Below are 17,942 nucleotides of genomic sequence, written 5' to 3' on the forward strand. Positions count from 1 at the left end.
CCAGAGCTACACCTCTAGCAGGTATTTAACAAATATTTATGGGTGAAGGCACATGAGGATGCCTCCTAGAAATAGCGCACAAACTTCTTTTTTAACTAAGCATTTCCTAGGTCACAAGTCTTCCACACAATGTGGCAGAGACTGATGGTTTATTCCAAAATCACTCTTTTATTTATAATAGATACTCAATGTTAGCTGAGGACACAGCCATCTGATGTGATGCTGGACAAAATGCAAATGGTCATGTTCTCAATGGAAATGTCCTGAAAGACCTTTTCCACTTTTCACCTTCATCCTTCCTGCTAGTGGGAATGATATGTAATGTCCAAGTGGTCATTTTGGACAAGAAGACAGAAGCCACATGTCAAGGACAGCAGTAAAAAGGGAAACAAGGACTCTCTTACCTCCGTAGAGCATCGTGCTCCTCCTGCACAGCCTCTCTGGACTTGCCACACATGGGAAATAACAAACTTCTATTTTGCCAAAAGCTACTATTTTACTGTGATTGTTTTTCTGTCTAATGCAGGTAAAGTCAATCTTAACTGATAAAGGTATATTGTTTTATCTCCCTAACCACAACCTCATTAAAAGTTTATTAACCTACCCATTTTATAGACAGGGAACAAAGGCCAGAATTAACTGGTTCCTCAAGGTAACCCAGACACAGGTTTCCACCTTCCAGCTGAGCCCGCCTCCCAGCTCTACCATACTTGCATTTTGGTGAGGCTGATAAGGATGTATGAAGCAGGGAGGGACAAGTAAGATCTGGTTGTAAAGGAATAATATATCACAAGCCCTGAATATGTGTGTGCAGGGTTATGGAAGGCCAGGAAGATGTTTAGAAAGTGAGACTAAGAAGGAGAAGGTGTCTATGTTACATTCAGAATAATTCTAGAAAGTACACAGTCAGAAACCCATAACTCTCCCAGTTTGTCTGGTATATCCATTAAAACAAAAAGTGCTTGGCAAGTGGTTTGCCTATAACCAACTCAGCAGCTTCCTGGGGAAAAATCCCACCCACACCCCAGGCTTCTACCCTAATTGAATAACCTACATTTAAGCTCTTTGTACTTCTTTCTTTTCTTTAAAATTGGTTGTAATAATAATGTGCCTATAAAGCTACAGTTGGAATGTCTTCTGGTCATCATAATTATATAGTTATTTTTATATGAAACCAAAAAAAAATATATCCTGGTAAAAATCAGGGCTGGAACAACTAATTGATCTAAAATTCACCTTATAATCTTATAATTTCAACTTGTCTTTTAAGAATAATCTGAGAATATGGTTATCTTCACCCAATTCATTTTGAAAATGAGTTAACACTTTTCCATAAAACCTCAAAAATTTTCAGATTTTTAGTATATTCTCATTGTAAAACAAATTAGAAAATAAAGTACCCCTAAAAATGTCTGGAAATTTTCACTTGACTTTCATCCTAATTAAAATTAACAATCAAAAATTATTTTCCGAGTATTTATGATACAAAATGTGGTTCATATAGCTAAGACAAGGAAAAATTTTGTTATAATACAGTCTAGAATTTCATTCACACAAATTTTCCATCTTCAATATCAAAAGAAGGGGTCCCCCCTGAAATTGCTCCAAAAGAGAGACACATGATTTGAGAAGAAAAGAAGTCTACTGAGATGAAACAGCTCCTTCCACCACTTCAGGCTCTAGCCAGGACCACAAGAAAGGCCCGTATAATGCAGTAAAAGATGGGAGAACCTTTCTACCCATCACTGTGGATCCTAAGTACCATGCCACTGAAGTGTGTACCACACTAACTCAGACAAATACACCCAGTGAATTTTAATAATGATATCCTAATGCTAAAAACAAGCAACTTTAGAAATTGATTAGTTGGCTTTTGATTGTGAGTTAGTACATGTGTGTGCTTTTTATAGAAATGTACTTAACATTTATCAACATGATACATGATCAGTATAAAAACAGTAGTAATACATAAAGGAATAAAGCAAAAATCCCACTCTCCAGATTCAACTGTAATTAGCCTTTTGAAGAACATTTGTCTCTCTCCTTACATGTACACGTGATATATGCTACTTTATTTAACATCTGGCTGTTTCACTCAAAAATATATCTTGAGGATCAATTAATGTAACAGGAAAGAAGCTAATATAAATGACCTTTTTTAAAGGTAGCATAACATTACCACACATGGATGTTAAACTGGTAATTTCTAATTTCTTGCTAAATTCCCCTATTTTTATCTTTCTACTTTCTAACTGTAAGATTTATCTTGGTGCAAGAAATTAAGTAAAGTTTTATACATTTTTTGACCAGTTTTCTGAACACCATTCATTAAATAACCCATCACAATCCAAGTAGCTTCAAACACTTCCTTTATTTTATGCCAAATGTCCATATATATACCTGAGTCTGATTCTGGACCTTTAAACTGTTCTACTAATTTGACTACTCCTGTGCCAATAACACATTGTTCTATTTTTTTAAGAACTATTTATTTATGCATACAAGAACTGGGGTACAGGCCAGAGGTTTGAGGGGCAAGAGGATTCACCAGAGACAGAGTGAGGAACAGAAAAGGCAGATCTACTGAAATACACTGCTGAGGGGAGCAGCAGAGTGAGGAACAGAAAAGGCAGATCTACTGAAATACACTGCTGAGGGGAGCAGCAGGCACCTCAGGAGAGGTCTGCTGTGCCATGTGGGTAGCTCCCTGGCGGGGAATGGAACTCATGCTGCAGTGGCTGCAGATAGCTTCACCGGTTGCATCTTTAGCCCTTGCACCACCAGGGAGACCCTAACACATTGTTTTAAATCCTATAGTTTTATAATTTGTTATAATATATTTTGTGAAACACTCCCTTCACTGATTTTCTCTGATTTTCTTTTTCAAGAGTTTCCTCACATGTTTATTCCTCTAAACAAAATTTGGAATGATCTTGTCAAATTTCCCCTCCCCAACTCTTACCATTCAATTCAATTGCTGTGTACTCATATATTAATTTCAAACAACTGAATTTTTTTTCCATCTAAGAATAATGTGGCTCATTTATTCACATTTACATCCCCCCAACATTTAGTATCTATATGAATAAAGGTCACTGTCCTTTATCCTAGAGACATTGACATTCTCAAGTTATTTACAAGTACATCTTTTCATTAACAGATTTTTTCCTTTGTGCAATAAAAATACCTATCAATTGCAAAATAATAGTAATATCTCTGCATTTGCAACGTATCCACTGCTCCAAAAATGCCTTAGTATATAGAGGGTGCAAACTGTATACTGTATACACTGTAAGATATCTCCTTCACCGAGAATGACTCTTCAACCTTCCACGCTGGAGAAACGGGGCCTCGAGGTGTTGAGCACCCCTGGAGGATAATTAGGAATGCTGCTAACCAGACCTGCCTTCACACATTTTAAATGATCATGAAGCCACATCACAGCAGACTGCTCAGTGCTGTCTGGAGTTCATGAATCATTCTCTACAGGACACAGGTCATGGCTTCCAAACCACAGCCGCACATCATGGGCAGTGGTCCAACAGGGAGCAAGGGATATGACAGTATTACCAGGCACGTGCTGAGATGTAGGCACCTACCCTCAGGACAGCAAGCACTTCTTCCAGAACGTGAAGGGACCACTAGCGTCCCACCATCACTACCATCACACACACACACTCACCCCAGGACAGGTGAGCCAAAGTGCTGTCAAGTCTTAGGAAATACAGACCTCTGCTCTCCCAGAATATAGGGTCTTCAGCTTCAGAACCATGCTTTAGATTTTCAGGTGCAAGTAGCCAGAGAAACAGAACTGCTGAAGATTTGCTGACCTCATCACAGTTATTAGCAAAAACGGTGGCCTGCAGCCGGATTTGGCCCACAGATGTGTTTTCTTTGGACTGAACAATGTTGGACCAGTTTTTGGGAGCCAAAATTTAACAATTTAGAGATTTGAATAACTATAAGAAAGTGAAAATCAAAATCAACAAAAAACTATGAACCAGAGACACTTTTAGGGGGCAGGGGCGGGAGGGGAGGGACTGGGGTCAGAATGGGGGGGCTGCAATTGTATGGGGAATATAACAATAAAATTTATAAAAAAAAAAAAAAAATTCAGAAAATTTGGGTCACAATACTCCAGCATCCCTGTGGGGCAACACTCAGGAGGTGCTAAATGGGTCAACATACCCACAAACTGTGCGTGTCCATCATTTATGAAGCCTGACTTTGCCTCCCCTGCCTGCAGTTTCTAACTGGCGTCTAAGTCAAGGGTGTCCATGTCTCTAAACTAACAAAATATCTCAGGTCTTTATTTCCATATCAAATTCCTTGTTTACAAAGAAAAAATCAAATAAAATATATGAAGGTAAAGGAAAATACCCCAGTATCTAAAAGCTTAAAAGTCTGCACTATATACTTTGTATTTCTAATATCCTAGGAAATTTGACATGATAGAATCAAGCTGAAAAAAATTTAAGGAAGATATTAAATTTATTTCTGGATGGATTTTTAAAATTCTATGTTTAAAAGAATAATACAACACTCAAAAACATAAGTGCAGATAACACGCTTACCTTTGATAATTTGTATTTTTTTTAAAAAACACTTCCTTGTACACTGTTAATACTGCTTCTTTTTTCACACGTGGATCTTGAGACTCATCAGCCACCATCACCTGATTTTATGTCAGTAGTCATAACCACAACTTCAGTGATTTTCTCCCTCCTTTCATTATGAATGTTTCACCAACAAAAGCTGAACTTTCATCTCAAGACTTATTCTATTATCTTCACATATCCCTTCTCATTTAGAATTGGAGAGAGTAAATAAAATGCACCAAGATACTTGGGCCAAGTCCTACTAGGGCAAATAATAAACATTAACAGCTTGACAAAATCATCTTGTTGTATAAAATAGATGAATGATGTCTTTGATGTGCATATCATGCAGTGTTTCGCCTGTATTTCCTTCTATGTATTTTATGGTTTCAGGTCTTATGTCTAGTTCTTTAATCCATTTTGAGTTGGTTTTTGTGCATGGTGTTAGGTAGTAGTCAAACTTCATTCTTTTGCATGTAGCGACCCAGTTTTCCCAGCACCATTTATTGAACAAACTTTCTTTGCTCCAATGCATATTCTTTGCTCCTTTGTCAAAGATTAGTTGACCATAAATCTATGGAGAGCTGTGTGGAGATTTCTGGACCTACTAAACATAGAGCTTCCATATGATCCAGCAATTCCACTCCTAGGTATTTACCCAAAGGACACAGAAACATCAATTCCAAAGAGCACCTGCACCCCTATGTTTATAGCAGCTCTATTTACAATAGCTAAGCTTTGGAAACAACCCAAATGCCCAAAAATAGATGACTGGATCAAGAAGATGTGATACATATACACCATGGAATATTACTCAGCATTCAAAAAAGATAAACACATGCAATTTGCAGCAACATGGATGGTGCTGGAAGGAATCATGCTCAGCGAAATAAGCCGGAAAGAAAAAGAAAAATACCGGATGGTCTCAACTCATAGCAGGAATCTAGAAAACTTAAATAAGGGACCAGGAAAAAGAATAACTATAAGAAAGAAAATATCAAAATCAACAAACAACTATGAACCAGAGACACTCTATGGGGGGTGGGGGGTGGGGAAAGGAGGGCTTGGGGTCAAAATAGGGGGGTTGTAATTGTATGGGGAATATAAAAATAAAATTTAAATTAAAAAATAAAATAAAATAAAATAGATGAATGAAAGCCATCAATTTGGGAACAACCCAACTGTATAAGATATTTTTGAGACTACTGGAACAAAATGAAATTGAAAATGCAGAGTTAATGACCCTGAAGAATTAATGTTAATTTTATTTGGTGTAATGATGATTGTGTGTGTGTTCATATCTGTTAGTATTATTTAAAAATAAGAAAATAAAATACATGGGCTTGCTATCATGGTGTGTTTATAAATCTTACAATTGTTTTCTGTCATAGTTGTAAGAGACTAAACAGCACCTACTCCAGCCAAGAGAATTTCTGAGCTGTCCTGAGAAGAAGTTTTGATCTCCAAGACGGAAAGAAAAAAGTGTCAAGTATAATAAGCAGTATCAGCTAAGGGCACAAGATGGGGTTTGGGGGAAGGGTCACATGTGCTATTATTGGCCACCCTTTAGAACCTTCTGGCTAGTGGTCTTCCAGGAAGCTTATTACTTGTCAAGTTAATTCATAACTTCTTTAGACAGCTCTGTTATTTCTTATATTTTAAGCTGAAATCTTATTTTATGTAGCTTACAACCCACATGACACCAAGTTAATCCTAGTTCCATTTTAATTTGATAGTATTCAAGCTACTTGGGAGACTTCTGTCTTTCCAAAGTCTACACATCACCATTTCTCCAACCACTTCTCCCATGCTGACTTCCTCCTCTCTGTTTTCACTATTGCTGTCACCAGGCACCAATTTGTCTCTGACCCTGTTCCAGTGTAGTATCGCAAAACTAACTGTTCATACCATGTTGTCATAGTATAATACCCAAAGTGCCTTTCTAGAGTTCAAGTTTTGGTTTTCAGAATCTCTGCATTCATTTTGAACTCATTTTGTATGAAACTTCAGCTCAATTTCAATAGTCTGATGAAGCCTTCTAAAATCTTTTTAGATATCAGTCACATCTGGATCAATTTAAATGTATTTCTCAGATCATACAACTGTCTTTTCACATTTCCAGCTCTGGTATGCCACTAGTCAGAGAAACCACAAAGACACTCAGAGTATCTTTCCTGATCTTTCAGTACCTCCTCATATCCATCCAGAGCTTTTCAATCTTACAATGAGTACTTTCAATCTTACAACTGAGACCTGGGGACACTAATTCAGCCAGACATTGTTTGACAACTTGTCCTCATCTAGAAAGAAATGAAAAATAGGCCACTACAAATTGGCTCAACATAAATAATAAAATAGGGTTTAATCATCCATACAATATATGTTGCAAGAACTGGTCTGGGCAATTGTGTGAATGAGAATGAAGGATATAGTGACCACATCACCAAGCACATAGTCTCTCAAAAGTAGAACATAGTTATTTCTATGTCAAGAAATATGCCTGGTAAGGTAGAAAGAACTGTGGAAAGTTGAGAGAAGGAGTATATTTCTTTGGTCTGGTCAGGAGACGGGAAATACAGATTAGAACGACTAAATGGAGGAAGAAGTCAGTCTGGAAGGACAGGTGGGATTGAAACAGTGGGGATGTGAGGAAATAATAAATACCAATGGGTTGAGCAACCTGGTTTGGCTGAAGAATAGGGCTCATAATAGTGGGAAATAAGGTTTGAGAAAACAAAGAAAGGCAAATCTGTATGAGATTGCATCTTCCATCAGGACCAGCTAATCAAAGCAAATTTTCACCAAAGAACAGGTAATCCATCAAAAGACACAGAAAAGTGGGAAGAAAAAGGCCAAGAAATCAGCACTTAGCTCAAAAAGGGAAATTTAAATGAATAAATGGAGGTGTGAAAAGAGAAAAGCAAAGGATGAGAAGGAAAAAAGTCAAATATTGTCTTCCAAGTGAGAGGTGATTACTCTGCAAGTTTTATTTCCTTTCCTTGGCATTTAAATGTATTGCTTTGGAGACTCTCTTCCCTCCTGAAATGAATCTCCAGGCTTAGATTTCTAATAATTTATCTTCATTTCCCTCTGTCCTTTGTTAACCACCACTTCCCCTAAACTATCTAATCTACCCCAGCAAAATAGTCAATATGACTGATCCCCAAAGAGTGTTGGCAAAAGAAAAGCATGACATTAAGAGGACAATTCATTGTTCAGGTATACCTGACCATAGAGAGGGGGGTCAAGTGCTCTTCATGATATACTCCCGAAGGAAGCAAACAGTGAGGTGATGAGACAATCTAAATAGGTGTGAGTGGAACAAAGAGACTCTGGACCCTGAAGAGCCACTCTATCAACTGAAGGTTCTCAGACCTTCCCAGTCTTTGTTCATTTATTCATTCATTCATTCATTCACTTATTTCTCTCTTTCCCTTCACCCCACCTTTCTCTGCCTCCATATAGCCAACAGCTTGCAAATATAAAGGAATTCCATGATAGACCATTACACCTCAGTTTATGTATCACTCGATTGGTCCTACATGGTTGACATAGGTCTGCACATAGCTTCTTGGGTTTTTCCTTTCAAAATGCATAGCCATGTGATTTCTCATTCATTGTCTTCTCTGCCATGCTGTGAACTCCAGGCAGGGAAGAGATGACTCCCTAGTACCTAGTACAAGTTCTGACCTCAGTGAATAACTGCTGAATGAATAAGATTTCATAAACAAGTGATTTTTCTTGAATTCCCTAGAATTCTGTACCAAAAAAAAAAAAAAATTGGCAAAGCCAAGATTGATAACTATTCACCAAAGCCCATGTTCTGTCATTCTTCGGGCACAGCTACTGTAATTTCCCAGCCTCCCTTGCAGCTATGTGGGGCATCTGATGAGACCTGGTCAGAGGTATGTGAGTAGAAGTGATTATACCACTTCTAAGCTGACACATAAAAATTCTCCTATGCTTTTCCTTCCATGCTCTTTTTTCCTTCTGGCTAGACTGGAGATGCCCCCTTCGGGTGACTTCAAAGGCTACACATTAATACTCCCTGTATGAAAAAGAGCCATTCCTCTAATCTGTTTGCAAGAAGACTAAACTTATATTTGAGCCATCAGACATTTAGGAGGACTGTGTGTTACGGTAATTAATTAGTCTAGTAATACACTAAGGCTACAACTCAAGTTAAAGTATCCTAATCCTTACCAGCCAGCACCTTCTTTTCACTTGCCTAAGAAGAAATAAAGGCATTCAGAGACTTTTTTTTTTTTTTGGTATATATGACTGAATAAAAGTTCTATTTGCTCATGATCATCATGAAAAGACAGCAATCTTGCCTTGGGCTTGTGTGGGCTTAGCAACAGCCACAGAAGAGCCTGGGCAAATTCTGAAGGTGTTAGGACACTGGGCCATCAGCTTACTTGTTTTGCCCCCACAGGCTCGAGACAAATGCACAACTTCCTTCTTCAGTAGTCTATCCCTGGTATCATGTGTGCTTACCAGCAAAAATGTCACAAAACATCACACTATTGTTTCCAGTGCCAATCACAAAGATGCTACCAAAAGTTTTTTCAAGAAGCCACAACAACAGGCACTGCCACAGAGCATCAAATGTCCTGCCTTTCCAATAAAATGTCCAGCTGCTCTTACAGAGACATAAACTTAGACAGAATCCATTTCCCCTGACAAAGCTCCTCATACACTGCACGTGTATTTGACTCTTTCTGTTGTTTCTACTTAACACTAGAGACTTCAAAGAGAATGCCTCTCCTTGATGGACTGGAGCATTTAGGTAATTGAATTACATTAAGAGAATTAGTAGCATGTACTGCATATAATTACTTATTCAATCTAGGGCTAGGAAACTATTAAAAGAGTAAATAATTGCCTAACTCTTTTCACCTTTCTTCATTACAAGTTTGTTGGCTTGAAGATCTTCCAGATCAGGTGGTGCTTAATCTTTGGGGGTCATAGACCCTTTTTAAGATTTTGATGAAATGCCTTGACCTTGTCACAAAAATAAATATTTCTACAAGTGCATGCATATATTACATATGATAACAGAAGACACGCAGGTTGCCTAGTTCACTCACTGATCCAAAGTACATGGAGCTTCTACAGAAGAGCAAACTTTTCTTCTAAGGAGCTAGATAGTCAATATTTTTGGTTTTCAAGTCCACGTGCAATCTCTGTCATAACTACCCAGCTCTGTTGTCACAATGTGAAAGATCCATAGCCCTGTCCCAACAAAACTTTATTATAGACATCAAAGTCTGTTTTTCATATATTTTCTATAGCACAAAATATTATTCTTCTTTTCATTTTTTTCCAGTTACTTAAAAAATAAAAATTACTTTTAGCTGGTAGCCTATGTAAAAAACAGGTGAAATGCCATAATTTGCTAACCCCTGCTGAGTGCATTGGTTCTATGGGTTCATCACCTTGGAAAATCAAAATATTACATCTCTATTTTCACTAATTTTTACTGGAAATTTCACATTCCCTTCTATGATGAATGTAGGGTGCAATTCTCACTAGCGTCAGCAGTAACTTGGTTACCAAGAGAAATCACAGATACATTCATATCATGTTAAAATGGCCACAGGTAATAAAAAACATTGATTATGTTCACTGTTTTAAAAATATGGTCACTATGAATTCTTCTTCTGAATCTGGCTATTTAAATTTGTTGATAAATAAGCATATATTATTATATCACACAATTTGATTTTTTATATTTTGAAGCTATATTTCAGTATAATTTATTTCCCTTATAACACTATTATATTTCATGGATTTAAAAATAGTTTTGAGAAGTAATCCAGAGCTTTCACCAAATGCTAAAGAGGTCCATGGTACAGAAAAGGTTAACAATCCAGGTTTAGGGACTTTAGCTGGCAAAACAACAGCATCTCTTACCAGAGCATTCACATCTTCAGTTTTGTGGATGAGCATCCGTATCTCCTCTGGATCACCACTGAAGATTGCTTGGACCAGTGGTGGCTGTAAATACAGGAGAATTTCAATTAGAATTAAGTACTTTGATTGCATTCAGATGCAGATGACTGGAAGAAGATTTGTTCCCCAAAGTTGATTCAACCATTATCCATTGGCCAACAAAGATGAATATGGCTCAGGCCCACACTCAGAAGAAATCTAGTATAGGAGATATTTGCAGAAAGAAATAACTATAATATGATTTCAAAGCCTTGACAGTTATATCTAACCTGAAGCTAAGAGGCTAACATGAAAACCATCCATAATTGAAATTGTCCTTGAAAAGCTCTTAAATTTCCCATCAAGGAAACTACCAAGAGTCTCCCTGGTGGCGCAAGGGCTAAAGATGCAACCGGTGAAGCTATCTGAAGCCACTGCAGCATGAGTTCAATCCCCGGCCAGGGAGATACCCACATGGCTCAGCAGACCTCTCCTGACTTGCCCGCTGCTCCCCTCAGCAGTGTATTTCAGTCAATCTGCCTGTTCTGCTCCCCACTCTGTCTCTGGTGAATCCTCTCACCCCGCCCCCCACACATCTCTGGCCTGTACCCCAGTTCTTGTATGCATAAATAAATAAATTTTTTAAAAATCTTTTTTTAAAAAAAGGAAACTACCAGATCTGTGGTTTTGCTCATATCATGCCTTACTGCTATCTCACCTCTCATCAGACAATGTCCATGAATGCCTCAAACAATTCTATTCCTACAGGATGTTGCCATGTTTCTGGATTCCTGAACATTTCTTTGTCAATGTTTAGAAAACCCTTGAAATCATTTCCAAATGCTCCCCAAAGCTTTGGCCAAAAAACACTGGCTGTTTTTAGATGAGATTACATCCCATTGCTTATCAAAGTAAGTAGCATAATAGCAGAGTGGGGAGCAAGAAGCAGGGGGTGCATTACTGAGCTCTTACTATTGAACCCATCTACATTAAACAAGAACCCAACAGAAAGTAGAATGATTTAGGAAGTGTGGTAGAAACAACATGGGGAGAGAAGCTAACTGTGTGGATGGTAGGAAGTATGAGGAAGTGTATCCAGAGAAGCTTCATGGAAGGCACTTTAATGAGTATGAGTTTGCAGACAAGGAAAGACATTTCAAGCAAAGGGAATAGGGTGTGCAAAGGCATGGCATTCCAAGAAACTGATATGTTAGAGGAGATTCTTCACATGCTTGCTGACTATCTACTAACCAAACCTCAAGTTATAAGCCCCGATGCAAGGATCATATTTCATACAAAACACAGAGACACAAACCCAGGATTTCAACAAAAATCTTCAATCTTGTTGGTGTTTCATAATTCTCTACTTGCTGTGCTCGTGGTCAAAGGCTTATGTGTGTTTTTCTGCCTTTTTGAAACTTAGAAAAACAATTAACAAACCCAGTAACCATAGGATGACGAGCAGAGGCAGAGTCTGACAAGATTTTATTGTTATATCAACAGTGATCAATCAACAGTTGAAAAGTTAAGATTCTGAGGAACAAACCCATCCCAGTATTTCATGCACCACAAGTTAGTCATTTGAAGGGTTCACAGGTACGTAAGCAAAGACTCTCATCACTCATGAGTGTCAGGAATGCACACAGACATTCTGTTACATTCAGTCCTCACACTTCTCAAGAAAGACAAGCATTCCAAGTTATGGCTGGAATGTTCCCAAAGAGAGACACCCAAATAAAGCTGCCAGACAAGGAGGCCAGCACAATCTTTCAGCAGGGAGGGGTTTGTAAAGCTTCCCAAAACCTCTGAACCCAACCCCCTGAGACTGGTTTGAAGGGCATCACTAATGCACAGAATTCCCAGCAAAGAGTCAACCCTTGCCCAGTCACCTTGGCATCTTGCTCTGCTAATAGCAGCTTTGGAAAATATTGTCATTGCACAGAATTCCCAGCATACATTGAGAGCAAGGTGAACTATTTCAACTCTTCCAGTGCTGCAGTTGCATATATGTATGTATCACATGCACATTCACATGCACATGCCTACATTTACACATATACATACACTTATGCATCTACACTCCTGTGTATATGCAAAGAGAGACAGATCAATTCATATGCAATTCCCTTATACTCCCAGCAGCATAGAAAAGTGCCTGTTCTCCCAAGTCCAAAGTCTTGTTTAATGGATATCTTTAGTCCCAGCTATGCCATGTGGCCACTGCAGCATCATTGTCTTCACAGTTGTGAATGCAAGCATCATAAGATCCCACACCTGACTTCACAGATACATGCCCTGCTTGAAATGGAAGCTGTGTGTTTGCATGGATATAATTCTTAAGCTAAATTATTGTGACTCTTGAACATGTAGCATATTAAGAATAAAACAAACTTCATGGGTATTTTTTTTTTTTTTTGCTTCACACTTCCAAAAAAAAACATGCCCAGAGAGCACTCTGGCATTCCCTTTTGTTGGAATTTTAATCCAGTCCTGCTGTTTTATTTTTCGATAGGTAAGCACTTACCCTGAGGACAAATATTTGGAAAACAAATGTATCTTAAAACTGTCTATATTACTTGATTTTAAGGGAAGGGGAAATACTCTATAACATTCTTGCTCATAAGATTCAAGTACATATACTCTGTTTTCCATTGATTTGACAACCACTATAACTTTTGCAACTTTTGCTTTGACCTTACTAAGGCTTAGAAGCAAAAGCTTACCTGCAAAAGAGCAGAGTCCTGAGTATGTACAGGTATTCCTGGTATGTATAGGTATTTCTTTTGGAAGTTTCACATATTTCAACATGAATATATGCAAAATAGGGGTGATTTGTGGGCAATAAGATACAGAGTTGAATTGACAAATTCATAATAAGGGTCAAAGTTGTGAAAACAAATAGTGGCTAAAACAAAAGAGATTCCAATACCATGAAGCCACTGATTATTATTTCCTAAAGAAATGTAAATTCTTAAGAGAAGAATACAGTAATGTCAGCTTTAAGTACTAGAATTTTCTTAGCATGCATAACAGCTATAAACTGGAAATGATTGTCATGTGCTCTGGATATTGGTTTAGTTCCTCATGTGGATACAGAAGGATACTTCCTGGACCTGCTTTACCAATGGCATAAGCAGGATTCAATATTTAGATAGTAACTGTCCTTGTCTTTCAACATTACCCACTACCAGAACCTCACCATTGTTGCCAGAAATATTGGTCTGCCAGATTAATGACATTTAATCCTTCTAAGACAGAAGTACAGAGCCCAGGGGCCCCTTGAATTTGGCAGTCATTGTCAATTTTGTAGCCTAAACTAGCTAATACTGGAAACTGACACATTTTCATCAAGAAGCCTCTTTCTCTATGTAAACCACTATCATCCCATCCAGTACAATATATTTTAATTTTATTCTGTCTTTGTAAATGACTTGGGAAAATACCTAATTTCCAAAATTAAGACATAAATCAGTATGTACTGATAGGGTAGTCTCAAACTTTGAAGTAGAGTTACAATTCCACTAGGGGGAGCAAGATGGTAATTTGTTACCTGGGAGATAAGAGTAAATGTTCAGATTGTGTAATTAAGGGAAGCAAGGTAGCTGGAGGATCCACATTATTCAAGACATAAAACTACTCAAGCTTCTGAGAGAATTCTTAGTAATAAGAAAACACACTCATACTATGTACATACCAGAAAAAAATCCAACTGATCCCTGAGGGTCCAAGTTGGTGGAAACTATCAAACTATCTAAAAAACCTAGATGCTAAAGTATCATTTTCATCAGTTGAAAAACCCAATCCAAGCATTCCCTCAATTCCATTTTTTAAAAATGGCACTAGTGGCAACAGAGATGCCATTCATTTTAAGAATAAAGCTACCACGGCTTCTACAGAGAGTGCAGCTAGTTTTTTAATATCCTTTCTATCCTATAATGAGGCTGCCTCCCACCTCCAAAATCCCCTAATGAATTCACCAAGTTGATTTTTTGCTAAAACTAGTATCTAGTACTCTTCACTTTTCCTTTGTCAGAGCTTCACATTCTTTGCTAATAATTTGTCTTTGGAAGATATGCAGACTCAGAGAGGCAGTCATGGAGCATCTGTGACTGCAGTCAGTGGTGAGAAGTCCAAAAAGATGCTCCACCATTTCATTTAAAATTCCTGGTGTGTTGCTTGTCTTTTTATGGTCAGACAGGGTAATTAAAGACTACATACTTAAAAGAAAACATCTTGCATTCTAATCAGAAGTGGGTGTTGGGAATCAATCAAAAGTCAAGAGGGAAAAAGATGATATTCTTAAACATCTGTCCATACTTGCATATTCTGAGTACAGTATGTCATTAAAGCAAGATGGGGGCATGTTATTAGTAGCTAATAGCTGATGCAGCAATAATCTGGCCATCAGAAACCATCAACTTATATGAACAAGCTGAAACACTTCATTAGGTAACAATTGTTTTTTTCTATGAGGCAGTGCTTGCATTTTTACAAAAGGATAATAAAAATTTATTCGAGTCACTAGATTTAATGGACAAAAGTTGTTAGCTCTACTCATGTGGGTCCTGCTGTGTGATCTGCTGAAAGATGTCATTAAGTGTTTCCTGAATAGAGATCATTCTTTACTTGGAGAGAAGTTCACTCCATTTCAGAAAGATAACGGCAATAATAAAATCAAAATCTACTTCCCTTAACTGTATAAAATTGACTGAGTCCTCATAAACATTTTTAACATAAAGACCACAAATCTTAAAATGTTTCTTATATAATATGTTGCAGATTCCATGTTTATAATATTGCCAATTATTAATAAAAAACAGAGAAAGCACAGAATTCAGGTGTTAGTAATACCCTCAATAGGTAACTATTTATTAACACTATTCTTAAACATTATTTAAAAAGAACTACATGTAATCAGAAAATGGAAAAATTAATTTATTATCTCACCTTTTCCAAAATGAAAATAATACAAAAGCATTGACTGTGAGTTACTTATTTAAGGACCAATTATCCAGTTTGGGGAACAGTCACATCCCGTTTTTTCCTTGCATCCTCCTTGGCTATTTCTCTGCTCTTTAATACTACTCACTAGTATCTTCAACAACCCCGGGAAAAATGAAACATAACACATCACTTTGCTACATCATTCATACATAAACACACACACAAAAAAAAAAATAGATGAAAGGAAATGCTGAAGCAACTGCATTGTTTACACTGAAATTCAGAGGTAATATTGACATCTATAGAGTACAATCTTTCTTTTTCTTTCATAGTAGGGAGATTAATGCAGGATATCACACCAACCTGGGGCTAAATTCCAGCCAACATTTCCTCATCTATAAAATGAGTTTTGATAGCCATTTTATATGATGTGCTTAAGAAATGGCCCAATATATATAGTACCCCATACTAGTCCAAACACCTAGTTGCATTCAAGATAAAAATATTGATGAGCATTGACTTTGAGTTAACAAGCTCAAAAACTTTCATAGAAAAGTATATTTATGTCTATCCTACCAAAGGAAAACTAAGGGCCTGGGAGAGAATCCCTTAAAAATTATAGAGCAAGTAAATCAAGTTAAGATTATAACCCAATCAACTCCACCTCTAAAGCAGAGGGACCCAACATACAAGCAGAGGAGCAAAAATCAAGCTGAGCAGGACTAAGCCTCTGTTATACTGGGCAACCTCAAAAATGTCACAACTTCTTTTACTCAGGGATCTAATCTATAAAACCAGAATAATAGCCACTCGTCTAAATAATACCTCACCTCTGACTAATCAAAGCCATATTCATGCCCACTGGATAGCCTTGAGATCGTAATTTTACTATTTAAGGGAATCATAAATGTGTACATTTATACTTTTCCTGTATATTTCCCAATGACCATAATTCTGTTTGTAACTGTGAAGCATCAAATGATTTGCCTATCAGTGGGAAAGTGAAGATTCGAACTTAGTTTTCCTGATTTTCCAAGCTTAGTACTTTCTCTCACATGTCATGCTTAGACAAGATAGGATAGGGTAGGACAGAATCAAATAGAATTGAACAGAGTTGAATAGAACAAAATACATATGTATATTCATAATTAGAAATTCAGCCTCAATATCAATGCACTTCCTATAGAGAACTATTATATACCTTATAACTGAGTAAAAATATATCACCATGTATAATCACTCTACATACATATGTGTATATATTTATACCACATGTGTATAAATATTACACTCTATGTATAGATATTTCTAGACAAGGTTACTCTCAACAAAATAAATAATAAAGCAAACTTAGTAAAAGATATAAAGTAAACAGTTACAATCTTTCCAAGAAGAGACACTTAGTATGGGCTTAAGTTGAAAAGGAGAAGGTAGGTGCCAAACTGAATTTTGAAGAATGGGGCTGTAGACTGAATCTTTCATGTTGGAGAACAGTAGAAAATGAGGCTAGAAGAGAAAATAAGAGGGTGGGGGCACCATGCCAGCAGAAGGAGTTTTAACCTAATTTTGCTGACAAACAGGAACTGGGTCTTGAGAAAGAGAACAGCGGAGAGTTTTGCAGGCATTTAATCTGGCCACAGTATGTGCTGAGCAGAGGAGGGAAGAGAGTAGAGTTCAAGAACTCATTTAGAAGTATCAGCCGCAATCCAAGGCATCACAGGAAAGAACTTTCCCAACTGCCTTTATCTCAGGCTCTCCAAGTGCTGCTTACAGGGATATAGTGAAAACAACAGCGAGTGTTTTCAGTTCTTTGATGTAGCTCTATTCCTGGATGCAAGTTTGGCTCAGCATCTTGGCTCCTTTCCTTCACTCTTTATATATAGCCCAAATCTCCTGCCCCAGAGACACTAATGTTTCCAGGTGAAATCCAGGCTACTTCCTTTAGTTCCTGGAATACATCCATCTCCCTCCTACACACACACACACACACACACCCTACACACAGAGAACCTTCATGGAAATAAGTTCTGTTTTATCAGACTTGTCACTTGATAACTGAATTTAAATCACAGCATTTCAAAAATAGGCCATGTCCATTAAGAGAAGAGCAAAGCAAAACAAAGCAGACATACTTTGCCAAATGCCATATTTTTACTGGAATCTGCTGCCAACTACCCACATCCTTTTTTCACTCCATCTAGTTTCAAATGATTTGAGATCAAATCCAAACATTAGTCATGTAAAATAGTGTTTGGGGGTTAACTTTTAAAGAAAGTTAATCTAAGCAAGATCATAGTAGATGATGCAAGAGATTAGTCCATACACAATATTTAAATCAGTGTAAGTTTAGTGAAACAAAAAGAACAATATACTAAGTTTTGGTAACATTCTTGTAAAACTATATCTTACAGTACATGGAATTTATGTGGCCTCAAGTATAAGGGGAGATTTTAATAAAGTTAACCA

At 37.3% G+C, this 17,942-nt stretch overlaps 1 protein-coding gene across 7 annotated transcripts in view; it reads right to left on the reverse strand.

Moving 5' to 3' along the window:
• ANKRD44 (ankyrin repeat domain 44) overlaps positions 1-17,942 on the reverse strand; it is a 279,387-nt gene that overhangs the window by 155,543 nt on the left and 105,902 nt on the right. For all 7 annotated transcript variants that reach the window (XM_054699964.1, XM_037523759.2, XM_054699963.1 and 4 more), the window contains exon 2: positions 10,515-10,598. In XM_054699964.1, the coding sequence (XP_054555939.1) occupies positions 10,515-10,598 (84 nt within the window). The remainder of the gene's footprint in view (positions 1-10,514; positions 10,599-17,942) is intronic.

Source organism: Talpa occidentalis, unplaced genomic scaffold, assembly GCF_014898055.3.
Source record: "Talpa occidentalis isolate TD23 unplaced genomic scaffold, MPIMG_talOcc4v2.1 talOcc4.3, whole genome shotgun sequence".
Classification (NCBI taxonomy): Eukaryota; Metazoa; Chordata; class Mammalia; order Eulipotyphla; family Talpidae; genus Talpa; species Talpa occidentalis.